Here is a 25541-nt window from a genome sequence, read left to right as displayed (position 1 = left end):
CCAGAACACCTGGAGAGCAGCAGCAGTGCTTGGGGAAGGGCAGAAGTTCCCGGGAGTCCCTTCAGCCAAGTTGTGCCTTTCTACAGGGACCACGTAGTCCCCTCTGTGCTGCTGCCGTGGGTGCTGGGTGCCCAAAATCAGCCCCCCGTGTTCAGCCATCGGTTTGGCTCCTCTGCCACTCTCACCTGCTGCCAGCTGGGGCTCAAGGAGCACTTTAGGGGGACTCTGTGTACCCCTGACACAATAAAGCAGTCAAACACCCCCTCCCCAGGCAGTTGCTGCCCTGCCATGGCCATGTCCTGCTGAATGCTCCAGTTTCCCCACCCCAGCAGGTCCCCAGCCCTGGCCCAGTGGCTCCAGAGGGGTCAGCACAACACTTCCAGCCCCCTGCTCACCATCCCTGCAGCTCCCCGGGGTGTCCCTGCTCATCCAGAGCCTCAGGGGTGCTGCCAGGGGTACTCACAGCCCAGCTGTGGTGGATCCTGCTTGTTCCCTGTCCCCAGAGCTGCTGCCTTCTGGATGCATCCGTGTCCAGCTCCCCTGGCACCCTGGGACAACCCTATGGAACCACGAGCCCTCGAGGAACCGGTGGGTCCCACAGCAGGATAGTGCCGTTCACCCCTGTGGCTGAGCAGTGTTTGCAGCACTGAGCAACCCTAAAACAAACCCAGCTGTGACTGAGTGAAGGGTGATAACCTGCTGATCCCCTGCAGGTGGCTCGGGGGGGCAGCGAGGCTGCTCCCACATGTGCCACCCCCCGATCTGTGCCCACAGCACCACCGCTGCCGTGGCCTTGTGGTGCCGCTGCCACCCCGCGCTCGGTGCTGGCCAGGGGTGGGGCATGGATGGCCGTGTCATATCCCGCCGGGTCGTGGGAGGTGGACTGTTGACACTTGAGCTGCTCAAGGTCACCTGGATGTTGTTAAATCCTGGCAGAATCCAGCGACCAATGCAGTTATGTCCGTGTGCAGTGGGAAAGCAGCAGCGTGAGGGGGAGAGGAGGTGCCATGTGGGGCCCAGTGATGCAGAGCAGGGCAGGGGCACTGCCAGCCTGGCCATGCCGAGGTCCTGGCACTGCAGCGGGGCAGCCAGGCTGGTAAGGGCCCCTTAGTGGCAGTATTGCCAAAAAAGAGCTGAATCCATCCATTTTTAGGAAGGAAAAAGGTGCTGCCAGGTCAGCGGTGCTGCCAGTGTGACGAACATGAGCTGCTCAGAACCAGAGTCAGTTCTGCTTTTCATTTCCTTCTTCCCCTTAATCGCATCTGGTCCGGATCAGAGGGATGCAGGGGAGCTGCTGAGGAGCCTGGGGCTGCAGCCAGACCCCCTGTCCTGCACCCACACCTCCCTCCCGGGACATCCAGCCCCGTCATGGCACTTTGCATGGAATCCCAGAACGGTTTGGGTGGGAAGGGACCTGAAACACCATCTTGTTCCTCCCTTCTGCCATGGGCAGGGACACCTTCCACTAGCCCAGGTTGCTCCAAGCCCCGTCCAACCTGGCTTTGCACACTTCCAGGGATGGAAGTGTCAACCCACGCCAGGCTGCACGTCCTGACCTGAAACCCCAAACTGCTTCCAGGGAGTTGTAGGAACCACTGGAGCAGTGGGAAGGCTCAACCTTGGCTGGAGCCTGTCCTGGCAGCCCCGAAATGCTCCTGCCCACAGCAGTGACTGGCTGGTGGCTCCTGGCAGCTCCACATGGCTGCACTGCCCTCCTTCTAGCACGGGAGAGGATGCAAATTCCAAATTCAGGAAGGGTTCCTACACCGGGAAAGTCCTGGATGAGGACTTTGGTTCTGCAAAGGCATTAACAGGTCATGACAACTTATCCCACCATCGCTCTGTTTATTGACGCCACTGTCCCACATGAGATCTGACACCGCTGGGAAGGAGCCCAGTGAGCTCCAGGGAGTTGGTGTCACCCCTCTGGCCACGGCCTGGCCCTTGGGATGCATCCACAGCCCAGCCTCAGGAGATGCAGTGAGGACAAGCCGGATCACAGGGAACCAAGCTGGTGGAGATAGCAAGGAGGCAGCCCCGTGTGCCACCCCCTGTGACATGTGGAGAGGGACCCTGGCATCAAGGACCTGGGAACTGGGACATCTCCCACAGGCAGCTCTGAACTGGTCAGGGCTTTTCTTGGAGCCAGCCCAGGACCTGCTCCTCATCTGGGGCAGGAATCCCGCTGCTCCTGCCACTAGTTCAGAGAGCAGAAGGGCAGTTAAACACACCGAGGTGTTGTGTCAGATCCACGGTGACCCCACAGCACCCAGGGCCAGACCCCCAGCACCCCGGTGCCCTCACGCTGCTCTCGTGGCAGCAGGAAGGCCGGACCCCGGGGAGGACTGAGCGCCAGGAACGAGCGTTTGGAGGAGCCTTGCTGAGGGGTCCTACCAGAAAAAGGCTCTTTTACTGCAACTAGAATTTTATTCTATTGTATAATTCAGGAGTGCATCACAGCCCCGCGAGCCGGGCAGGCACCTACCGGCGCTTCCAATCTAGACACACGCAGAACCTCCTCGTTAGCTGGATCTGTTAATTGCTCATCCCCCCCCCGGCCGGAGCTCCCGTAGCCACGCGCTGCCGAGTGGCTGTCGCGTCCAGCCCGGAAAGCTGGGACGAGGCAGCACCTCTGCAGAGCTCCTGGACAAAAAGTGACTGTGCCAGAATCAGCCTACGGAGCATTTAACAGCAACAACAACAACAAAAAAATCTTGCCCATCCTAAGGTTGCTTATCAATTAAAAAGTTCCTCCACATTTATTTAAAAAAAACCAAACAGTAGATTTAAAAAGCAGTTACGAGTCCTACTCCGGCAAAACACCCTGTACAGGTTTCTTTTGTTGGTGGTGAGGATTCCCCCTATATCAGCTGCTTCTGTTAATTTTATATATATATAATCTTTTAATTTTGCCGCGCGTTGCTTGCTTTAATTCATTAATTTATTTCCAATCAGCCCAGTCTCCACCAGACCAGCGGCGCTACCACACAAAGCTTCCTTATGTCCATGCCCTGAGCTGGGGTGGGGGGAGATGGATGGAGGGAGGGCGGGAGAGATGAGTGGAGGAGGAGGAGGAAGAGGAGGAGGAGGAGAGGGAGAGGAGGGGGAGGAAGCCGTCGGGCAGCCCCTCACTCTCCCATGTGCGTCCTCAGGTGGTACTTGAGGGACTGCTTGTAGCGGAAGCACTTGGTGCACTCGGTGCAGGGGTAGGGCCGCTCGCCGGTGTGCGCCCGCTGGTGCTCCAGGAGGTGATGCTTCTGCGTGAAGTTCTTGCCGCACTCGGTGCAGTGGTAGGGCCGCTCGCCCGTGTGGATGCGCTGGTGCTCCAGGAGGTGGTGCTTGCGGATGAAGCCCTTCCCGCAGACGGCGCAGGCGTGCGGGCGCTCCCGCGTGTGGATGCGGTAATGGTTGGTCAGCTTGGACTTCTCGCTGAAGGTCTTCTCGCACTGGCTGCACTGGTAGGGCCGCTCGCCGGTGTGAGTCCGCTGGTGCCGCAGCAGGTGGGAGGGCCGGGTGAAGTTCTTCCCGCACTGGGGGCACAGGAAGGCCATCTCGTTCTTGCCGGCGTGGATCCTCTGGTGCATGAGGAGGCTGATCTGCAGGCGGAAGCTCCTCCGGCACTCGCCGCAGGTGAAGGGCCGCTCCCCGACGTGGGTGATCTGGTGCTTGCTGAGGCTCGACTTGTGGCTGAAGCTGCTCTCGCACTCGGAGCACTTGTAGGGCTTCCCCGGAGGCGGGGGCCGCGCCGGGGGCTTGAGGCCGTGCTCGGGGCGCCGCGGGACCCCCACGCCGCGGCGCGTGTGGCTGCGCTGGTGCAGCAGGAACTGCTGCTTGTTGCGGAAGCTGAGGTCGCACTCGTGGCACTCGTAGGGCCCTTCCTTGAGGTGGTTGCGCTGGTGGATCATGAAGTTGATCTTGAGCATGAAGCTCTTGCCGCACTCGGGGCAGATGTAGGGTCTCTCCCGCGTCCGGTTCCGCTGCTGGGCGCTGGCCGGCTTCATGTCCCCGGAGTCCCTGTCGCAGGCCGACGGCTTCCTCACGCGCCCTGCCAGGCCCCGGGGCTGGGCCTTGGAGCTGCACTGCGCCTCGCAGCCCAGCCCGGCCTCGTGGCTGGGGAAGGCCGGCGGCTCGGCCCTGCCCGAGAACATGGCGCACGGCTCCAGCGGGTCGGGGTCGTCCTCCTCCTCCTCCTCCTCCGTCTTGATCACGATCCCGTCCTCTGCGGGGAAACCACAACAGCGTCAGGGTCATCGGCCGGGACGGGGTGGCCTTTATGCACGTGGGGGTGCTACAGGAACATCTGATGGGCTCCTGCAGCCGTTTGCCCCTGCCTGCTCTGCTCCAACACCCTGAGCCGGCTGCAGCCGGAGCCCGGAGCGCTGGGATGGGCCGTGTCACCCCTCAACACAGAGTTCAGACAAACAGCCCCTGAGGGGGCCCTCAGACCCTCCTGCCAAATCGTTGGGCAATTTCATGGTGCTGCAGGATGTGGGGGACAAAAGCGCCATCACTTTGAGAGGGCTCCCGTGGCCGAGTGATTTTGGAGCAGCTCCATCTGCTGCTGTTTCACTGGGACAACAACACTCCCGGCACGGCACTGCTCGACGGACACACAGCACAGAGCTGCCAGCATCCAGCTCCGCTCCCGGGACAGCACAGCCAGCCTGGGAATGTCCCCTTCCCTCAGCCTCACCCCCTCCTTCCCGGCGTGACCAGCAGTGGGATGGATGGACGCAGGGCAGGCTCCCCCTCATGTCACCGACGCTGGAAGTGACACGGTGTTTTTGTTTGGTGAGACCTGCCCTGCCAGGGACACGTCCCAGGGACACATCCCAGGGACATGCAGGAAATTCCCGATGGATCCCTCATGTCAGCCTGTGCTGCACTTTGAGCCAGGCCTACAGGTTCTTCCAGGAAGAGCAGCCACGCTTTCCCAAGAGGCAGCCCAGATGTATCAAAGCTGTGGCTCTCTTCCCTCCAGCAGAGGGGTCCTGGGGAATTCCAGGTCCTCCTCCTCCTCTGCAGACTCGGGGCTCAGCACCCCCATCCCAGTCAGTGCCACCACAGCTCCCACTCAGCCCCACCAGCCAGGCCCCACACCTTGGACAAGGAGCAGCTCCAGCCCCACTGGTGGCTTGGCTGGTTTCCCTTTCTAAGCCATGAGCAGACCACAGGATCCACGAGGCCCTCGGGAGCCCAACTCTCTCCCTCTTGGTTTGTGTTACACCACCACAGAGCCGTCAGGAGGAGGGAACCTGCTGCTCCCAACCTCCCATCTCCCTGCTCTCCCACCCCCACCCTCACAGCAGGTCTGCAGGACCTAGCCCACCTGTGCCACCCCACTGGCAGGAGACCCATGAAAGGCCTGGTGCCACTGTCTCTTCACCAAACAACCTCACCCTTCCCCCTCCCTCCTGGCAGCTTGGATGCCACGGGGGTCCTGCCACACTCCTCCCTGTCCCATGGACCTGCCCCAAGTGACCCCCCTGTTGGTGGATCCCCCACGACCTGCAGGACCCCTCACCTCTGACCAGAGCCACTCCCGAGGCTGCTGCAGCCAGAAACTTTCCTGCTGGTGCTGGTTCTGGGGGGATTTAACTCTACCCGTCCATCCAACCTGTTCCCCACCTTTTCCTGACCCCTCATAGGTCCCACCTGTGCAGCTGCCGTGGTGAACGATGACTCTCTGGATCTCATTGAAGTCAGCTCCGTACTCGGACGAGTCGCCCAGGCTGGTTCCCGGGAGGTCCCTCGGAGGGGACACGGAGCCGTAGGGGCTCTCACAAGCCGCCTCCTCGTCCGGGCTCTGGAAGCTCCCCTCCGACTGCCCCGACATCCCGTGCAGCTCGGGGTTCTCGGGGCTGTCCTCGGGAAGGAGCTCCTCCGTTTTGATCACCACCCTTATTCCCGCTGCAGCAAAGAGAGATTCCCGCCCGCCGTCATTCCCAGGGGCCGGGATGGAGACGCTGCTCACAGCCCTGCCCGCCGGCTCCGGCCGCTGAGCCCGCACAGGGGTTTGACCTGCTCGGCCATTTCTGCTCTCCCTGCAGCCCCTGCCCTTCTCCCGTCCCTGCCACGCTCCCGCCTCTCCCCTGGGATGCTCCGCAGGCACAGGGGACTGTCCCCACCCTGCCACAGCTCAGCACCCCTTGGCCCCCCCACATCCCCCGCCTGCAGCTCCCGATGATTTTCCTCTTCCTGTCGGCCTCAATTTAATTTCAGGATCCTTGTGGTGGAGAGCACAGGCAGGGGGTCAGAGTGACTCCACATCCACAGCCTGGCCCCAGGGACGGCCAGCAGAGCTGACCTCTTCTAGGACACCTATTTATCAGCCCCCTTATCCCGGAGCAGGACTTGCTCCAGCACTCGGGATCCCTGGTGCCCTTCTCCCAGCCCACCCCTGCCCTTGGAGAAAGCCTTCAGTATCCCTTCTCCCTGCACACAGGATGGGAGCAGATTTCCTTCCCTGAGAGGGCTTTCCAAGGGTAAACCCAGGCACCATCCACACAAAGAGAGGGTGGAGAGGATTCTCTGTGTGGATGGGCTTTCCCAGTGGGACCTGATTCTCCTTCCTTGCTGGGCACACTGGCTCCCTGAGGACCTGGTCTGGTTGCAGATGCTTCCCTTGCTGATGGCTCCCAGTGCCCAGCTCTCCGGGCTCCTCTTGCCCTGGTTTATATGCTGAGCTGTACCTGGACATCAAAATCTCTGATGGGCCAAACCTGTCCTGTTCCTAGGCAAGGCTCCTCCTGATAACCCCCCCAGCCACAGCTGCTTTAGCCCAGGGATGAGCAGCTCCTCGGGACACAACCAGGGCTCCCCTCGTGCCAAGGTCTCACCTGCAGTGGCATCAGTAATGATCTCACTCTCCTCCAGGTCCTGCTCGTTCCTGCCCCGCGGTTCCTCTCCTTGCTCGATCTGAGACAAAACCCCAGGTTTGGAAATTGCATAGTCTATTGAGAGACAGAGGGATGGAGAGGGATTACTGCACCAGGAACCTAAGGCTGGCTTCCACCTCTCCCCAGAGCCTGAGGGACGCGGGAACACACTCAGGAACATCCAGAGGGGCTGTGGGGAGCAAAGCCAGGCGCTGCCAGAGGCAGGAGCTGAGGTGCCACACAGAGAGGAACTGCCTTAGAGAAGAACCCCTGTGTTTTTCTGGTGGGGTTTTAGAACTCCTCAGACAAATCCTGGCTCTCCTGAAGCCAAAAGCATTTCTCAGCTCCCAGCAGAGCCGGGATTTCTCCTGAAGCTCCACAGGAAATGCCCCAAAGCACAGATCACATCAGGCAATTTTTCCCTCTGCAAAAGCTCCCTCTAAAGGGGTGTGTGGGCTGGTACCCGCTGCAGACCCAGGAGATGCAGGGAAGCCCTTCCAACAGCCATGGAGAAGGTGCCAGTTTTCCACCACATAACTCCAGCTGGAAAAGGTTTGGGAGGTCTCCAGCCCCCCTGCCTGTGGAGATCCCCCTCAGCCAGGACAGCACCACGGCACGAGCTGGGAGTGAACCCAAACTAGAAACATCCTCCTGTGCTTTTAAGTCTTTAAAATGGGACATTGGGGTCTCATCCGAGGGGATCTCCAAGGAGGAGCCAGAAGGAGCCCGGGAGAACGTGCCCCTATATTTACCCAGGGAGATCAGCGACTCGTAGTTCCCCTTCATCACGTTCTTGTACAGCTCCTTCTGCCACTCCTCCAGCTTCTCCCACTCCTTGTCGTTGAAGTAGACGGACACGTCGTCAAATGTCACCGGCACCTGGATCACAAGAGCACTGGTTCAAGGGCTGCCTCCCTCCCCAGGAGTCCAGAGATGGCAGCTCCCCCTCGGACACAGCCAGGCTTCAGCTCTGTCACAGCCACCAACCAGTTGGTTTTTCCATTTATACAACTCCTGGGCAGGTATTTCTATGGCATTAAAGGGCTCAGCCCAATGGGGGGCTCCCAGTGATGAATCTACACTGGCACTTCCCAAAGGACCCAACCTCCTCCTCTCGGTCCCTGCACTCTGCAGAGTGACCGGGCTTGGAGGGAACCACAAAGGAGAGAAAACCTGGATGCTGGGCTGGACTCATCCCTATGGATGAGCTGACGTAACGCCCAGATTCAATTACCCCTGAACTCCAGGGAAAGCTCTACTCAAGTCTGCAGGGCTCCCTGCTATCCTTTAGTTACTGTGTGCCCACTGGCCAGGGGCAGGCCATGGCTTCCCAGCCTGTTTGCCAAGGAATAATTCCCAAGGATAAATCCAGGACGTGCAAACTGTGACACGCTGGAATGCAGCTCTTCAGAGGGAAATGTGGTGCTCCACCTCTGCTCCCTGACTGCACTGATGGGGTGCAGGATCTGAGCCCCCCTTTTCGCAGCCCTCTCCAGTGACATTCCCTTTCCCATGGTCCCATCTGCAGACTTCCTTTCAGTGGGAGGGTTATAAAATTCAGCTAGGAACTGCATATTGATGGTGGGCTCCTTCCAGAGCTTGCCTAAGCCCAGGGAAGTCATCTGCCTTCCTCAAATCCCAGAGCTTTCTCCTTCCCCAGCCTGGGAGACTTTGCAGCACCAAAGTGGTCAAAGAGAAAGAACAAATAAATCTGGGGTGGTTTTGTTCAAACCACCCCATAAAAAATATACGGTATAAAAAATAAAAAATATATGGTATAAAAAATAAACAATAAAAGCATAAATGACTCCTGGGCTGTGCAGAATTGAAACCTCCGGTCTGAGCACCGGGATGTCCCCCTGGGTCCTGTATCCTGCTGTATTTTAGTCCCAGAGAGAGAGAGCTGGAAAGGAGGAGCTCCAGTAGGGAGCAACTCACCTGCACCTGGGCTGTCCCTGCTCACCCCCCAGTCCTGCCCTCTGTGAGCATTTTGGGTGCAGACCCCGCACCCCAGGACACCGTTACCTTGGGGACTTCCCCCTTCCTGCCTGGGGGCAGCCGCAGGATCCAGAAGTTCCTGTTCTTGAGCAGGTTCTCCATGTTCTCCAGGCGCCGCTGGAGCAGCCCGTACTCCTGGATGAGGGTGCCCAGCGCCGCACACTTGCTCTCCAGCTGGTTCCCCAGCTCCGCCGCCGTCTTCTCGCAGTCGATCAGCTTCTTCTCGGCCATCCCCGTGCGACCCTCCAGGTCGAGCAGGCGGGTGGAGTGGGAGTCCACCTTCCTCTCCACGGCCTGCACGGCCGCCACCACGGTCAGGGACAGCTCAGCCGTCTGCGTCTCCCGCTCCGAGGTGCGCTCGGGGCCGGCCGGCGGCCGCAGGGGCGAGGGGCAGTGCGGCTCCGGAGCCTGCGGACACAGGGGGGCAGGATCAGGCGGGGGACCCCCGTGGGGTGGTGGGGGACCCCCGTGGGGTGGTGGGAGACCCCCGTGGGGTGGTAGGGGACCCCCGTGGGGTGGTGGGGAACCTCTGGGGTGATGGGGACACCCCCAGGGTGATGGGGAACCCCTAGGGTGACAGGGACGCTCCAGGGCGATTGGGATCCCCCCAGGGCAATGGGACCCCCAAGGTGACGGGGACCCCGCCGGGGTGATGGGGACCCCCCACCCAGGTGATGGGATCACCAGCGGGGTGACGGAGACACCCCAAGAGTGATGGGGACCCCCCAAAGGTGATGGGGACCCCGCGGGGGGGCCGCTGCAGAGCCCGGGGGCGGCGGGGACGTCCCCGTGTCCCCGCTAAGCCGCTTACACCGGCCCCGTGCCGGTCCCACGGGACAGGCAGGACCCGCCGCGGCGGGGGCGGGGGTGGGAGGTGACAGCGCGGGGCCGGGAGGTGACACTTGGGGGGTGGCGGGCGGTGACACGGGCCAGCCGAGCCCCGTTGCCATGGGCACGGCGGGGGGACACCCGGGGGGCTGCGGCGCCCCGTCGCCATGGGGACCGGGCGGTGACACGGGGCGGGGGTCGGTCGGGGGGCCGCAGGGCCCGGCGACGAGCAGGGTGGGGGCGGCGGCGCGGGCAGGCCCGGCCCCGACGGCAGCGCAGGCGCCGCCGGCCGCGGAGGCCCGTGCGGGCTCGGCGCGTCCCCGCCGCCCCCGGGGCCGGCCGTGTCGCCCCGCGGTGCCCCGGGGGCGGCGGCCCCCGCGCTGACAGCCCCCGCCGCCCCCGCCCGCCCGGCCCCGACGGCGCGGCCCCGCAGCCCCGACGTGCGGCCCGCCAGCCGGGCCCGGCCCCGCGCCGGGAGCGGCGGGCGCCCTTCACCTGAGCAGGGGCCCCCTCGGCCATGGCCCTTTGTTCCGTGCCCGGGGCCCCGGGGCCGCGGCCAGGAGGATCCAGCGCCCGCTCTCCGCTTCACCTCCGCCCGCCGCCGGGCATCGGGCTGGGCGCGGGGCGGCGCGGCGGGGCGGGGGCGCGGCGGGGCGGGGGCGGGGCGGGGGCGGCGCGGGCCGGGCGGCGGGGCGGGGGCGGCGGCGGCGGCTCCGGCCCCAGGCGGGCTCCGGTGCGGGCGCGGGTGCGGGTCCGGCTGCGGGTCCGGTCCGGCCGCGCCGCTGCCCCGCCGCGCCGCCGGGGGCGCTGCCGCCGCGCGGGCCGCGCGCGCGGGCGGGGCGGGGCGCAGCGGGGCGGCCGCGCCAGCAGCGCCCCTGGCGGCCCCGGCGGAACCGCCCCGCCCGTCAGGAGGCCCCCGGCGGCAGCGCCGGGAACAGGAACAGGAATGGGAACGGGGGAACAGGGACAACGGGGACAAGGGGGGCTGCGGAGGGACTGGGGGGATAAGGAACCCGGGGGCACTGGGGCACACCGGGGAATAGAGGCGCTGGGAGGAGGGGGCCACGGGGACGCTGGGGAGACTGGAGAGGGACTAGGGAGGCACTGGGGGAATAGGGGACTGGAGAGACTGGAGGGACTGGGGAATAGGGGACTGGAGGGACTGGGAGGGGGAATAAGGAGACTTGGGGGAGTGAGGAGATGGTGGACTGGAGGGATTGGGGGACTGGGGTAAACGGGGACTGGAGGATTGGGGAACTGGGGAGACTGGGAGCAATAAGGGGCTGGGAGGAGGGGAGGGGCAAGGGGACTAGGGGCAGTGGGGACTGAAGGGACTAGGGGGTGACCGGGAGACTGGAGGGACTGGGGAAAGACTGGGGGGCGACTGGAGGGAATAAGGGACTGGGGAGGCAGGAGGACTGGGGGCACTGGGGAGACCGGAGGGACTGGGAACAATAGCGGGGCTGGGAGGAGAGGGAGAGGGGAGGGACTGGAAAAGGACTGGAGGAACCGGGGGACCGATGGGAACTGGGGACGCTGGGTGGGGGCAGCACCAGGGGAACTGGGGAGGGGTTGTGGGGGTCTGGAGCTCTTCCCGGCGTAACTGGGGGGAACTGGGGCTATTCCCGGGGTAACTGGGCTGACAGGGAAGAGACGGGGGGAAAATGGGGCTGTTCCCGGAGGGGCTGGAGAGAGGCTGCGGGGAACTGCGGAGTGGCTGCTAGGAACTGGGGGGAACTGGGGATATTCTCGGGGGAACTGGGGAAGGACTGGGGCTGTTCCCGGCGTAACTGGGGAGGGACTGGGGCTGTTCCCGGGGTAACTGGGCTGGCGGGGGCGACCGGGTGAAACTGGGCAGAGGCTGCGGGGTGCTGAGGCTGCTCCCGAAGGAACTGAGCTGCCAGGGGGTACTGGGGAGGCACTGGGGAAACTGGGGATGTTCACGAGGGAACTGAGCTGCCAGGGGGTACTGGGGCTGTTCCAGGGGTCCCCAGGCTGACAGGGGGAACTGGTTTGACTGGGGTGGGGTGGCGCAGTGAGAGGGGCAGGTGGGAGAGACTGGAGGGCAGGCACTGGGCTGTGCTCGGTGCGACACCGGCGGTCGGGGAGGGCCGGGGGTCGGTGGGGAGGCCCCGGGGCGGCTCCCCGCCCGTCCCCGCCCCGTCAGGCCCCCGCCCCTCCCCGCGGCCTCGGGCCCCGCGGGCTCTGAAATGGCGGCCGGAGGCGGTGGCGCCGTGGAAATGGACCCACCAACCCCCGGCCCCTGGGACGGACCCCAGGGCGAGACCCCGGGACGACACCCTCGCGGACCCCGCGCTGAACCGGACCCGACCCATCCCGTCCCGTGTGCCCTCCCCCTCTGTCCCCTCCACCTCATCCTGTCTCATCCCACCCAGTCCTATTCTGCCCCACCCCACCCCACCCCATCCCTCTCCATCCTGTCATGCCCTGTCCAGTCTTATGCCCCTTTTATCCATCCCACCACATCCTGTCCCATCAATCCCCCCAATCCCATCTCATCCATCCTGTCTCATCACACCTCATCCCATCCCATCCCATCCCATCCCATCCCATCCCATCCCATCCCATCCCATCCCATCCCATCCATCCTGTTGGGTCTTGCCTAATCTTGTCATGTCCCATCCAGTCCCACCCTATCCATCCCACATCTTGTCCCATCCCATCATATCCCATCCCATCCCATCCCATCCCATCCCATCCCATCCCATCCCATCCCATCCCATCCCATCCTATCCCATCCCATCCCATCCATCCTGTCCCACCTCATTCCATCCCCGGGCCATCCACCTGTCCTGTCCCATCCCTTCCCACTCTGGCACAGCCCCTGTCACACAGCCCCACTCCCAGTCCGGACTTTGGGCACCTGGGGTGACAATGGGGGGAAGTTGGGAACAACAAACATGGGGAAGGGCAGGAAACCCTTTGGTTTGTGGGAAAAGGGAGGGGATGAGGGGGGATGGGACAAGGCAACCTGCCTTGGAGGGGTCCCAGGGTGTGACAGCAGGTGGGGACCCACAATTAGAGACCCCCCTGTCCTGGGCTGTCCCAGGGATCTGAACCCCCCATTGGGAGGGGACACCAGGAGCAGCTCTGGGATAGAGGGTATCACTGCCTGGGGTCTGTACATCCCAGTGCAGCTGGGGAGACTGGGATCCAGGGCAGCTGTTGGGAGGAAGGAGTGCCTGATCCTGGCTCTGGGAGGTTCCAGGTTGTCCCTGTGGGGATGCAGGTGTTTTTATCAGGAGTGTTTATTCCCATGAGTGATCAGCCAGAGCGGGATGGGGATGCAGCCGTGTCCATAGAGTGCCATGTCCTGTCCCCTGGGCTCAGGTTCCATGTGTAGGTGTGTTTATACACACACAGCACACGTGTGCAACGTAGAAGGACGTGTGTGTATCCTCACGGAGTCTCCATGTGCTCGGAGCCGTGCTCAGCCCACCACCAGCCCAGATCCCACGGGATGCTCTTCCCTGAGCTCTCCCCTTTTCCCTCCTCCTCTTCTTCCCCACCATCACGTTGTGGGGCAGCCCCATCCCATGCAGGGGCTCCAGAGTGTGGGGGATCCTCGCTCCAGGGTCCCTCCCTCCGGCTCTGCAGGTACCCAGCATGGATTGGGATGGGAGGGGATCCAACCTGGCAAAAGCCAAGGCCAGGGATGTGTGGGCCACAAGTGCCACATCCCCACAGTGGCTCCAACCCACAGGCTGCCCTGTCCACCTCCCACATGTGGTCCCAAGCTGGAACAACCCCTTGGGCATTGTCAGAGCTCGGGGGGCTCCAGTGGGTTTCCCCCAGGGAGACCTGGGAGAGAGGAACATCCCCCTGTGCTGGGCTCTGGCAGGGGAGAGACACTGGGCTGTGGGGGAGCTCCTGGGAAGGACAAGGGACCCTATGAGTGGCACCATCCAGGAATCCTTTAAGGTCCCTACCAACCTGAACCCTTCTGGGATTCCACAATCCCTGAAGCTTCTCCCGGCACGGGATGTCCCGGCTCTATCCCACCGCAGAGCCTGGCTGAGGGAAATGACCCCTCATCCATCCACGGCCCTGTCTGTGTGTGGCACAGGCTGGCTCAGGGATCATAACCTCAAAATCCGCTTCCAGCAGAGGAAGAGGGAAAACCACAAATCCCAAATGCTGGACGCAGCACCCAGAGCAGCCTCGTTCGCCAGGCCTGGCTCCACTCGGCTTGTGCCGCTCACCTGTCCCACAGATCACCTGGCACAGCTCCCGACCGACAGCCAGGAGCAGGGCGGGGGAGCTGCAGGAATCCGCGAGGGGCTGCCACGGCTCATCCCACACGGAATTCAGAGTGGAAACACTGTATTGACAGACTTTACAAAAGTTGTTACAAAACACGGTCACGAACCAGCAGCTGACGATACACAGCGAAGAGACACCACGTACAGGCACCTCGGAACAACACCAACAGCTCCAGAAGTCAACCAATATTTACACAAACGGCTGGAAAACTCCGGGCGTTTTATCGCATAACATGGAAGTGTTTTAGAGCAACTGTGAAATATAGTGTCACACCTTTCCTTGTAGTATTATCATCATCATAATAATTAATAATAATAATAATAATAGTTCATAATAATAATAATAATAATAATAATATACTACTTCTATGTTAACTAAAAACCAAACAGCTCTTTACAGGGGTTAGGAGAAGCTGCTTTCACTCGTCTGACTTACCTGAGTGAGACCAAACCCAGTTAAAAAACAGTAATAAAATCACCTTCACTGACAGGAGTCCGTGTGTCGGCCCAGCAGTGCCGTCCCCTTGGGCCAGAGGGAAACCACAGCCCGCCTGGTGCCAGAGACACCCTTCCAAAGAGGGGAGACGTGATCCCACCACGCCTCCAAACGCTGCCCTTCCCGACTCCTCCTGCTCCAAATGTCCTCAGCCCCTTCTCCCGCACCTGCTTTCTCTCACCTTGCTCTTTGCCGCGCTCTCCTCTCCGCTCTCCCGCCTTCCACAAACCCCGTGTCGTGCCCTAACCCACCTCTCTGCCTCGCCTCTCCTCCCTTCATCCCAGTCCTGGCCTGGCAGCCTCTCGGGACGCGGCAGCACGGCGGGAGCGGGCGACCAGCCGCCTGGGAATGGCACCTTCCTTCCCTCCTCCCTCCTCGCGCTTCCAGCCTTGCAGTGAAACGAGTGGAAAAAAGAAAGCGAAAGCTTGTCACTCCTGAATATGCACAAAGATAGGTGGGGGAACACCTGCTAAATACGGGCCCCGGAGAATCGCTCGGGATTATTCTCTACAGGCAAAATCCAACCCTGTGCAGGGGCCGCCGCCGCGGCGGGAGAGCCGCGGGACCCCGCGGGGCCGCAGAGGTGCCTGGGCCGGCCGGTCAGAGTTTGTAAGAGGAATTCCTTGGATGCTTCACCAAAGCTTTTGTAGCATGACCACGTGGATTAGCTGCGATACAAGTCACCTGCCATCATGCTGCACCGTCACGGTCACCGCGAGCCCTCCTGCCCCGGCCCCACCTCGGCTACTGCGTAGTCTCTTTTTTCACGCAGAAATGCTTGGTTTGGGTCCCCGCCGACTCCAGGCCCAGCTGCGAATCCTCCGTGGGCCGCGGGTTGCGGGAGTGGATTTTCTGGTGGCAATTCAGGGACTCTTTGTAGCGGAAGTGCTTCCCGCAGACGGGGCACTGGTAGGGGGTCTCCCCGGTGTGCACCCGCCAGTGCTTGAGCAGGTGATCCCGGCGGATGAAGCTCTTCCCGCACTCCGTGCACTGGTAGGGCCTCTCCCCGGTGTGGATGCGCTGGTGGCGGATGGCTTTGGAGAGGTCTCGGAAGTCCTTCCCGCAGTAGGTGCACGTCAGCGGCCCGTCGCCCTTCCCCGTGTGCAGCTTCTGGTGCAGGATAAGACTCACTTCCAGGCTGAAGCTCTCCTTGCACTGGGAGCAGGTGTAAGGCCTCTCCACCATGTTGTTCACCTGGTGCCTGACGAGGCCGTACTTGATGCCGGAGCCCTTGTCGCCGTCGGGGCGCTTGGACGGTTTGGAGCGGGAGGAGCCCTGGCCCTTGGGCTTGGATTTCTGCCAGAGGCCCTCGCCGCGCTCCAGGGAAGTGCAGGCCTCCTCCCTGGCGTGCGCCTTCTGGTGGGTGGCAAAGAGCTGCTTGTCCAGGAAGCTCTCCCCGCACTCGCAGCAGATGTAGGGCCCCTTTTCCGCGGCTCCTTCCTCGGGGGGATCCTTCTTGGCCAAGTCCCTCCTGCGGCGCACGGAGCGTCTCAGCCCGTTGCCCGCTGCCGTTCGCTGCTGCGGGTCCGACCCGCTCTGGTTCTTGCTGCTCGACTGCATTTCCTCCTCCGGGGCGGAAAAAACCTCTTCCCACTTCCCTGCCAACGACCTGGGAAGCTCCAGGCTCTCGGGACCTTCCTCGTCGCAGGGCTGTTCGTCTGGCAGGGCAGAGCACTCGTCACTCGCCGAGACAAGAACCGGGTCGTTATTTACACCACAATTCCCCGGGGCACGGGTGGGCTCTGCCGTGCACACCCAGCTCAGTGCCTGGCACTGCTGTCCTGGGACACAGCCAAGGCCAAAGGAATCACAGAATTGTTAAGGCTGGAAAAGCCCTCGGAGACCATCGAACCCAACTGGTCCCCCAGCACTGCCAGGGCCGCTGACCCCTGTCCCCAGATGCCACATCCACACAGCTTTTAAATCCTTCCAGGGATGGGGACTCCACCCCTGCCCTGGGCATCCTGTTCCAGTGCCTGACAATCCTTTGGGGCAAGAAATTTTCCCAGTATCCAACCTGAGCCTCCCCTGGCACAGCCTGAGGCCGTTCCCTCTCCTCCTGTCCCTGTTCCCTGGGAGCAGAGCCCGAACCCCCCGGCTCCCCCCTCCTGTCAGGGATTGCAGAGCCAGAAGGTCCCCCCTGAGCCTCCTTTTCTCCAGGCTGAGCCCCCCCAGCTCCCTCAGCTGCTCCAGCCCCTTACCAGCTCTGCTCCCTTCCCTGCACATGCTCCAGCACCTTCTTGCCCTCAAATATATTATAATATTCTATATATAACCTATATATATCTGGCCAAAGGGAAAAAGGGGCTTGCTCAGCAGAAGGTGTAACAAGACAGGTCTTGTGGTTTAGGATAAAGGCAAAAAAAATTGTGGAAAGGAGAGTAAAATCTCTTTTCCTCGTGGGTTGGGAAGGCCCCCACTGCCTGAGGCCGAAGGGTCTCCCATGGTATAGACAGTGACTCAAAGTAACTATCAACACTGAAATTCTGGAAAAGCATCATCCAGAACAGCTGAGCTGCTCCCGGGAATGAGAAGCAAAAGCACATCCAGGCAAGGGACACTTGCCAAGCAGGTCAGTGCACTCACATGTACCAGGGACCTCCATGCTCTCCTCTTCCTCAGAGCCCTCGTGGCTCTCAGCCAGAGTCTCCTCGTATTTACCCCACGAGCTCTCGTCAGGCCCAGGGAAGAAAAACTCTGCGTGAGAGAAAACAACAGGAGTTACACTCCCACCTCCCAGCTGCTTCAGAGGATTCCGGGAGAGACGGAGGCACCAGGCGGGGGACGACTGGGAAAGTCCCCCTGTACCCGGGGACAGAGAGGACAAAACCACCCCAATCTGCTTCCACCTCCCCGCCTGGAAGGACTCAAACATCGCCCACGAATCGGATCTCAGCCCCAGCGAGTCCCAGCAGTCTGGTGGCTCACCGGTGCTGGGGTCTGTGGGGGTCTCCCCTGCCTCAGAGTCCTCCTGCTCCTCGGCGTTGGGATCCTCTCCCTGCTCGATCCGGGACAGCATGTCGGGCTTGGAAATGGCAGCGTCTGCACGGGAAAAGAGGATCAGGATGATTCCCCCTGCCCTCGTGGGAGAGGAACTCAGACCTTCGCCCACCAACCTTCCTTCGCTGGGGAACACAAAGAGAGAGGCTGAGGAAGGTGCTCCCACCCGTGTGCACCTCTCACCTTGTGTGGGCCCTGGACTGAGCGATGCAGGAGCACACTCTGCTCAGGTGAGGAGCAACTCCCAGCCTGCAGTGTGAGGAGGAGAATAAGAAAATGCATCTGCACTCACCTCCAGGCTTCCTGTCTTCTCCTCCCTAAGATCCATTGCAATGGGGACTTCAGCTCGGGGACAGCACCAGAGCTGTCAGCAGTGCCCTCCCTGTGTGGTTCCCTCCAGCCAGGACCGCTCCTCCTACTCGTCCGAGCCACAGGCTGCTCGTGGATTTTGGGAAAGGGGACAATCACCATCTCTCCTCGAGCAGAGAGCGGAAAACTTCATTTCCAGACACGTGTGAGTCTCTGGGGATTAAATTCCACCCCGCTCTAGTGGATCTGTTGGCCTTATACCAGAGCCAAACCCCGTGACCTTGTTTCTCAAAGGAAACCTTTGGATAAAGCACAGACACGTTTTTCTGAGCTCCAGGCTCAGATCCCCAGGTCCCCTTCTTTGGGACCGTTATGTTCCCGTGCCTCGGGAGCAGCACACGGGACTGGTGTGTAAACAGGAGAGTGGGGGGCAGTGTTTACCCCTCACCTTCTTCCCTGGTGCACAGGGACTGCACGAGACCTCCGTTCAGAGAAATAAAGGAAGAAAGGAGGGGGAAAACCAGCACAAAAGGGCTGGGCTGGGCAGAGCCGGATGGAGGGAGGTGGGTGAGCCTGCCCTCGGCACAGGGAAGTGCCCGAGCACCAGGGACGGTGTCTGTGCTCCCACCCCCTGTCCAGCCAAGGCAAGGTCATTTCTGAGAACATGTTGTGAAGGCAACGTTCCCCAGAGGGAATTCCCACAGCCAGGACTGGCAGGAGCGAGCGGAGCGCATTCCTTCAGCTGGGAATGCTGTGCCCTGAGCTGCTGAGGGGAAAGCAGAAGGCAGAGCTCGGTCTCGCCTGCAGCTTCTCCCCAGCAACAGATGGAGCAGGACTCGCTCCCTGGGGCCAGACAGAGTGCCCAGGCAGCACTGGCAAACCTCCTCCTCACGGAAGGGCCACGGAAAGGGCTGGAAGGACCCTCAGAGGCAGGGCACAGGGCACCCCTCTGCTGCCCGAAGGGGCCAGCAGGCTGATGCACCCAGAGCAGTGGATCTGTGGACCTTGGCATGACAAAGGAACTCCCCTATCGCTCAGCTTTGCTTGGATTGAGGGTCCTCTCACTTCCCCTCTTCCTCCTCCTCCTCCTCCTCCTCCTCCTCCTCACGACCCAGGTGCTCTCCTGGCCACAAGGACCACCAGGGACATCCTTCCACCCTTCCCCTGAGCTGGTGAGGGCTGAACTCATTGCCAGGGCTGCGCAACACCTTCCCAAACCAGCACACCATCCCCCTCCCTGCTCCTGCCGGACACGGCGCTGCTTCCATCCATCCATCCACCAGTTCCCGGGAAAAGCTGGTGCCCCAGGGGGCTCAGGGCAGACCCCAGCCCGTGGTTACCCATGGAGATGACGGCCTCGTAGTTGCCCTTCATGATGTGCCTGTACAGCTCCTTCTGCCACTCGTTCAGGCTCTTCCACTCCTCCTCCGAGAAGTTGAACGAAGCGTCGTTGAAGGCCACAGGGACCTGCACGGGGAAGCATCAGGGGTTTGTTTCTCGTTTAAGGAAACACCTGGGGGTGTTTTCTCATTCAGTTCTCTCCTTCAAGCTCCTCAAGCATCACACAGGACAGTCCCAGGCAAGAGCACTTGGTCCTTCCCACGTGCCTCATCCCCCAGGGGACCCGACAGGGATTTCCCCTGTCCCCTTCTGTCACCTCCCCCCTGCTCAGCCTCCTCCTGCCTTCACAGGCGCTTTTACGCCTCATTTTTGACACAGTTCGGTTGCTCATCACCTCTGGGCAGGCACCAGGGGTGCTCCCAAACCCCCCCAGGCACAGGGGGCTGAGCCACACAGTTCCACATGAGCCGAGCAGGGCTGCCCCCTGAGGAGTTTGTGACCCCCCCAGAGCGTTTTGGGAGGATCCCAAGTACATAATGAGGAGAGCATCATTAACACAATGGGACCTGTGCTGGTGCTTCTCACCCAGGGCTGAAGGAAAGGCACTGCTGTGGGGGAACTGCTGCTCAGCACTGCAGCTGCCCCAAAACGGGCTGGGAGTGCAGGGCTGTGGGGCTGGGAGTGCAGGATATGGGCCAGAGAACACAGGGCTGAGCGCAGGGTATGGAGCTGTGAGTGCAGGGCACAGGGCTGGGAATGCAGCCTCTGGGGGCTCTGAGTGCTGGGCACGGGGCTGCACAGGGCATGGGGCTCTACAGGGCACAGGGCTGTGAGTGCAAGATGTGGATCTGTGAGCACGGGGCTGTGAGCGAGGACATGGGGCTGTGAGCGAGAATATGGGGCTGTGAGCGCAGGACATGGGGCTGTGAGCCCAGGCTATGGGTCTGTGAGCAGAGGGCACGGGGCTCTAGCCCAGCAGATGTGCAGAGCAGCCCGGTTTTGCAGCAGGGAGCATCGGGGAGCATCGGACCGTTACCTTGGGGACTTCCCCTTTCGCCCCCGGGGGCAGCCGCAGGATCCAGAAGTTCCTGTTCTTGAGCAGGTTCTCCATGTTCTCCAGGCGCTTCTGCAGCTGCCCGTACTCCTGGATGAGGGTGCCCAGCGCCGTCCACTTGCTCTCCAGCTGGTTCCCGAACTCCACCGCCGTCTTCTCGCAGCCGATCAGCTTCGTCTCGGCCATCCTCATCCTGCCCTCCAGGTTCATCAGCTGGGCCGCCTGCGTGTCCACCTTCCTGTCCACGGCCTGGATCTCGGTGACGAGCGTCAGGGAGATCTCCGCGGCGGGCAGCTCGGCCTCGCCGCCGGGGCCCTGCTCGGGGGCGGCCAGCGCCTGCTCCAGGCCCAGCTCCTGCGACTCCATCATGCTCTCCAGCTCCTGCGGGGACGGCGCGGCGCTCAGCGCGGGGACGCTCCCGCACCCGTGGCGGGGGGGGGCGGGACGCAGGGCCGGGGCGGCGGGGGAGGCGGCGGGCGGCGGGGCGGAGGGGCCGGGCAGCGCTTACCTGAGCGGGGGCCCAGTCGGCCATGCGGCGCGGGCGGCGCGGGCGGTGCGGGCGGCGCGGGGCGGGAGCGCGGGGTTGCGGGCGGCGGCGGCGGCGGCGGCTCAGCAGCGGCGGGGCGGGGCGGCCATGCCGAGGGCGCGGGGCGCGCTGGGAGCGCCGGCACCGCCGCGGCGCCCCGCCGGCGGGCGGACCGCGCGCCCATTGGGCGGGGCGGCGGGCGGACCGCGTGCCCATTGGGCGGGGCGGCGGGCGGACCGCGCGCTGGGCGGGCGCCGGCAGGGCGGTCGCGCCGCTCCCGGCGTCGCCTATGGCGGGGCCGCGCGCGGGGCGGGGGCGGCGGCGGCACCGGGAGGGGACGGGGAGGGGGACACGGACGGGGACACGGACGGGGACACGGACGGGGACGGGTGCGGCACCGCCGCCGCGGCCCGACGGGGCTCGCCGCCCCCGCCACGGGCACCGCCCTCGCCGCGTCCCGTCGCCCGTCATCCCGCGCGCCGTCATCCCGGTGCGGCATCACTGAACCCCCCGCCCACCGGGGAGGCCTCGGCGGGAGCGGGACCGGCAGCGGCACCTGGAGCAGGCGCTCCCGCGCCTCCCCGAGGAGCGGGACGAGGCCGGTGCCATGAAGGAGGACCGCCAGCATCCCGTCGACCTGGGTGAGGCGCCCGATCTATCCCGGCACCGGTCCCGGTGCTGCCGGTCGTGTCCCGGCCGTGAGCGCGGCCAGCGCTCACTGGGAACAGGAGGTCACGGCGTGGCTCCGGGGCCACCGCGGGACCACGGACAGCTGTGGTGGGGGATGTGAACACCGGCCTGTTGTGACCAGTTGCATCTCCGGTGGCATCACCGGCCATCCCTCCCCTTGTCTCCGTGACAGGTTACGCCGTCACCAAACCCGACATCCTGGCCGAGGTGGAGCGAGGGGACGAGGTGGTGGAGGTGGCCGTGGGGCGCTACGGGGAGCACCAGAGCCCCCGGCCACGTGCGACACCCGCCGGCCCCTCCCAGGGTGAGCGGGACAGGGGGGCAGATGGGATTGGGAACAGGGATCGGGTGATGGGTCGGATCCTACCAAGCCATGGCAATCCCGGTGAGGAGGGCCCTCCGCAGCGCACTCCTGTCTCCACAGGGGACTGGCTGGGGAAGGAGGTGAAGACTGAGGAGGGGGTGTCCCCACCCCCCTGCTCCCCCCCGGCCCTCCACACGGGCCCCACCGAATTCCTCGTCCCGCTGCGGGAGCAGGGCTGCAGCTACTGCGGCGTCGCCGAGCCGGAGCTGAATCCCGGTGCGGGTACCGGGGCGTTCATCACCTCCCTCCCCGCCTTCGAGAGCCACCGCTGCCGGCCGGGGGAGCCGCCGCTGGAGTGCCCCGAGTGCGGCCGGGGCGTGGGGCAGAAGCCGGACCTGGTGCGGCACCGGCTGGTGCGTGGTCTGGAGCGCGGCTACGCCTGCGGCCGCTGTGACGGGGGCCTCGCCGAGCCGGCGGGGCTGGGGGCCACGGGCAGCACCCACCGCCCAGCTCCCTGTGCCGGCCGTGCCCCAGGAACGGCCGAGGGGGCCGCGGTGGCACCGCGCAAGGAGCGCAAGGAGCTGTCGCTGACGGAGAAGGTGCGAGTGCTGGAGATGCTGGAGGGCCCCAAGGTGTCGCAGAGCGAGCTGGCCAAGCGCTTCGGGGTGTCGCAGCCCCAGATCTGCCGCATCATCAAGAACAAGGAGCGCATCCTGAGCGAGTGGCAGCGCAGCGGAGACCCCGAGCGCAAGCGCAAGCGGGAGGGCAAGGACGGGGCGCTGGAGGCCGCGCTGCTGCGCTGGGTGGAGGGCGCCCGCGCCGCCGAGCTGCCCGCGGGCCGCCCGCTGCTGCAGCTCAGGGCCAGGCAGCTGGCAGGGGCGCTGGGCCGGCCCGGCCCCGAGCACAGCGGCGGGTGGCTGGCACGTGTCGCGGCCTTCAAGAAGCCGCCGGCAGAGAAGGGGGACGCGGAGCAGCCGCCGGCGGAGCACTGGGCCGGCACGGTGCTGCCCGCGCTGCTCCGCGGCTACGCGCCCTCCGACATCTTCTCCTGCGGGGAGGCTGCGGTGCCGCTCCCGGCCGGCTGCCCCGGCGAGCGGCTCACGCTGCTGCTCTGCGCCAACGCCAGCGGCTCTGAGAAGCTGCCGCTGCGGGCGCTGGGCGAGAGCCCCCGGCCGCGCTGCCTGCGCGGCGTCAACCTGGAGCAGATGCCGTGGAGTTACCGCGCCGGCAGCCCGGGCGGCCTGACCGCGCCGCTCTTTGCCGAGTGGCTGCAGGAGTTCAACGAGGGGATGCGGCGACAGGGCAAGAGGGTCCTCCTGCTCCTCGCCAAGCACGAGGCGCACCCCTACCTCCAGCTGTCCAACGTCAGGATGGTCTTCGTCCCTCTGGCCGCCGCCCTGGCACAGCCCCTGGACCGCGGCATCGCCGGCGACCTCAAGGGCCACTACCGGCGCCGGCTGCTGCGGTGGCTGCCGGTGGAGCGCGGCGCGGGCCAGCCCACCCTGCTGGACGTGCTGCACATGCTGGCGCAGGCCTGGGGGGACGTGTCCCCGGGGCTCATCGCCAGCTGCTTCCGTGCCGCCGGCTTCACCCCCGGTGCCGAGGCCGCGTCCCTCAGCCCGGCACACGGGGCGCTGGGCCGGGAGCAGCTGGAGCGCGGCGGGGAACTGGCGGGGGCGGACGGGGACGAGGGGATGGCGGAGGGCGAGGATGGGGCAGAGCTGGCGGCCGTGCCGCCCTGCCCCTCGGAGCGGGAGGTCTGGAGGAGCCTGGCCACGCTGCGGCGGTACCTGGAGTGCCAGGCCACCTCGCCAGACCTCTTCCAGGCCTTCTACGAGCTGGAGGACGCGGTGCACATGGTGTCGGCCGGCGCCGGGCGAGCCCTCCGTGGGGACACCCCTCCCAGGCAGTGAGGGGGCGTCTGGCCATGCCCAGAGCCACTCGTGCCCGGTGCTCACCGGGGCTGTCACCGGCCCGGCCTGGCCACCGTGCCCTGCAGTTGTGCCGTGGGGTTTGCTGTGGGTCTGCGTGGCCCCGTGGGGTCACCGTGCGTGGGGGCTGCAGAGCCACCGCGCTCTGGGTGTCACCCATGGGGCAGTGCCAGGGGCACAAACCTGGTTCCAGAACCTTCTCCAGAGGGGTGGCTGCTGCAGCCAAAGGGAATGGGTGTGGAGCTGCTGCCGGCGGGAATTTGCCCTGAGTGGGGTAGTTGTGTTTGCTGTGGGGGTATGTGGGGTGGTGCTGGGGTGTCCCCGTGGTAGGGACAGTGGCTCCTTCCCACAGAGGGACCAGGTGCCACCGGCTGCTGTCACCACGTGGTGCCCGGAGCGTTACAGGCATTAAAAGGCTGGAATTCAGCGAAGTGGAGCACGGCTGGTGGATGTTGTATTTTACCCTCACATCTGCTGGGAGCAGCGGGACCACCCCACACCCAACCCCAAACCTCCCCTCCCCTGCCCTGAGGACACCATTGCTGCTCCTGGGCCCCCACAGCACCCCAACCTGTGCCATCTCCCCATAGGTGCCAGGCAAGCAGCACCCGGGGAGGGAGGGATGCATTTGTGGGGTGCAGCAGGGGGATCCCCACAGGGATGCACAGTCACAGGTGGGCAAGCAGGACCCGGAGGGGGGAGTGCAGTTATGGGTTGCATGGGAGAACCCCCAGGGGGATACACCATTACAGGGGTAAACTCAGCACCCAGGAGAGGGGGAAGGGGAGGCAGGGACGGGGTGAAATGGGGGGGAGGGAACCCCACAGGGATACACCACCACAGGTATACCCGCAGCCCCCCGGGGGGTGGGACTCAGGAATGGACCATCCCGGCGAGATTCCCGCCGGGATGCACCACCACGGGCGTACACGCAGCATCCAGGAGAGGGTGAGGGGGATGCAGGGGCAGGGTGCACGGGGGATCCCCACGGGGATACACCATCGCGTGGGTACCGCAGCCCGCTCGGGGGCGGGATGCAGGGATGCCCCATGCCGGCGGGATCCCCACGGGGGTCCACCCGCACGGCGGTACCCGCAGGCCGCTCGGGGGCGGGACGCAGGGATGCCCCATCCCGGAGGGATGTCCCCCGTCCCCCGCCGCCGTCCCCGCCCCCCGTCCCTCCACGGCGGGACCAGCAGGGGGGGCCCACGGGCGGCTCGGTCGCGCAGGGCCCGCGCCGGCGCTCGGAGGAAATGAAGGCGAGTTCCGCCGAGGCGGGAGCCATTACCCGCCGCCGGACCTGAGCCCCCTCCCGCCGCCGCCGGGGCCCTGCCGCCGCCCCCGCCCCACAGCCCGCCCCGGCACAGGTAAGCGATGCCCCGGGCCGGGGCGCTGCGGCGCGGCAGGAGGGCTGGAGCAGGGCCGGTGCCTGCCCCGCGCCCCCGAGTGGGATCCCGGATGGGGGGGTCCGCCGGGCGAGCACCGGCCCCGCCGCTTTGTCCCCGGGAAGAGCAGCGCGAACAAAGCCGAGGGGTGCCGCTCGCAGCCCCCGCCCCATCCCAGGGCGCCCCGAGGCCGCGGGGTGGGCGCTGCCCGGGCTCGGGGGCTCAGGGGGTGGGGAGGGGCTCGGCAGGGACGGCGGGGGCACGGCGGGGCTGGGGGCTTTGTGCGGGGTCCGCGCTGTGCTCCCGGGGTCGGGGGGCCGTGGGAGGTTGGGGTGGGCGCCCCGGTGGAGGGCTTTGCTGCGGTCCCGAGGTCCTCGCCGGGAGCCGGAGGGGTGCACTGCTGGCCCAGGTGTGCACCGTGACCCCTGGCCCAGGTGTGCATCATAGCCAAGGTCTTCTTCATGGCTTTGCAGCCCTTGCCACGGCCAAGGTTCTTGACGTGGTCCTGAGGTGCTCAC

The 25541-nt window shown here is 64.4% G+C and overlaps 2 protein-coding genes across 2 annotated transcripts in view; one reads left to right on the top strand and one right to left on the bottom strand.

Annotated features, from left to right (window-relative positions):
* Positions 1-2424: 2424 nt before the first annotated feature.
* The window catches only part of LOC126651644 (uncharacterized), a 34552-nt gene continuing 11435 nt past the window's right edge, over positions 2425-25541 (bottom strand). The window contains exons 13-29 of the mRNA XM_050337713.1: positions 24652-25448; positions 22736-23606; positions 22211-22641; positions 21994-22102; positions 21129-21350; positions 20696-20791; positions 20170-20568; positions 19133-19259; positions 17412-17525; positions 17070-17180; positions 15229-16141; positions 10423-10777; positions 8904-9284; positions 7631-7757; positions 6840-6953; positions 5656-5910; positions 2425-4219 (exon numbers count right to left, since the gene is read on the bottom strand). Of these exons, the coding sequence (XP_050193670.1) occupies positions 3129-4219; positions 5656-5910; positions 6840-6953; positions 7631-7757; positions 8904-9284; positions 10423-10777; positions 15229-16141; positions 17070-17180; positions 17412-17525; positions 19133-19259; positions 20170-20568; positions 20696-20791; positions 21129-21350; positions 21994-22102; positions 22211-22641; positions 22736-23606; positions 24652-25448 (6513 nt within the window). The 3' untranslated portion in view covers positions 2425-3128. The remainder of the gene's footprint in view (positions 4220-5655; positions 5911-6839; positions 6954-7630; positions 7758-8903; positions 9285-10422; positions 10778-15228; positions 16142-17069; positions 17181-17411; positions 17526-19132; positions 19260-20169; positions 20569-20695; positions 20792-21128; positions 21351-21993; positions 22103-22210; positions 22642-22735; positions 23607-24651; positions 25449-25541) is intronic.
* Positions 21087-24074, top strand: LOC126636132 (tigger transposable element-derived protein 3-like). The gene is made up of 3 exons (XM_050308037.1): positions 21087-21354; positions 21576-21707; positions 21828-24074. Exons 1-3 carry the CDS (start codon positions 21321-21323, stop codon positions 23618-23620), a joined length of 1959 nt encoding a protein of 652 aa, XP_050163994.1. The 5' UTR covers positions 21087-21320; the 3' UTR covers positions 23621-24074.

Source organism: Myiozetetes cayanensis, unplaced genomic scaffold (assembly GCF_022539395.1).
Source record: "Myiozetetes cayanensis isolate MyiCay16 unplaced genomic scaffold, myiCay2020 scf1, whole genome shotgun sequence".
NCBI lineage: Eukaryota > Metazoa > Chordata > Aves > Passeriformes > Tyrannidae > Myiozetetes > Myiozetetes cayanensis.
This window is presented reverse-complemented; position numbering and strand designations above follow the sequence as displayed.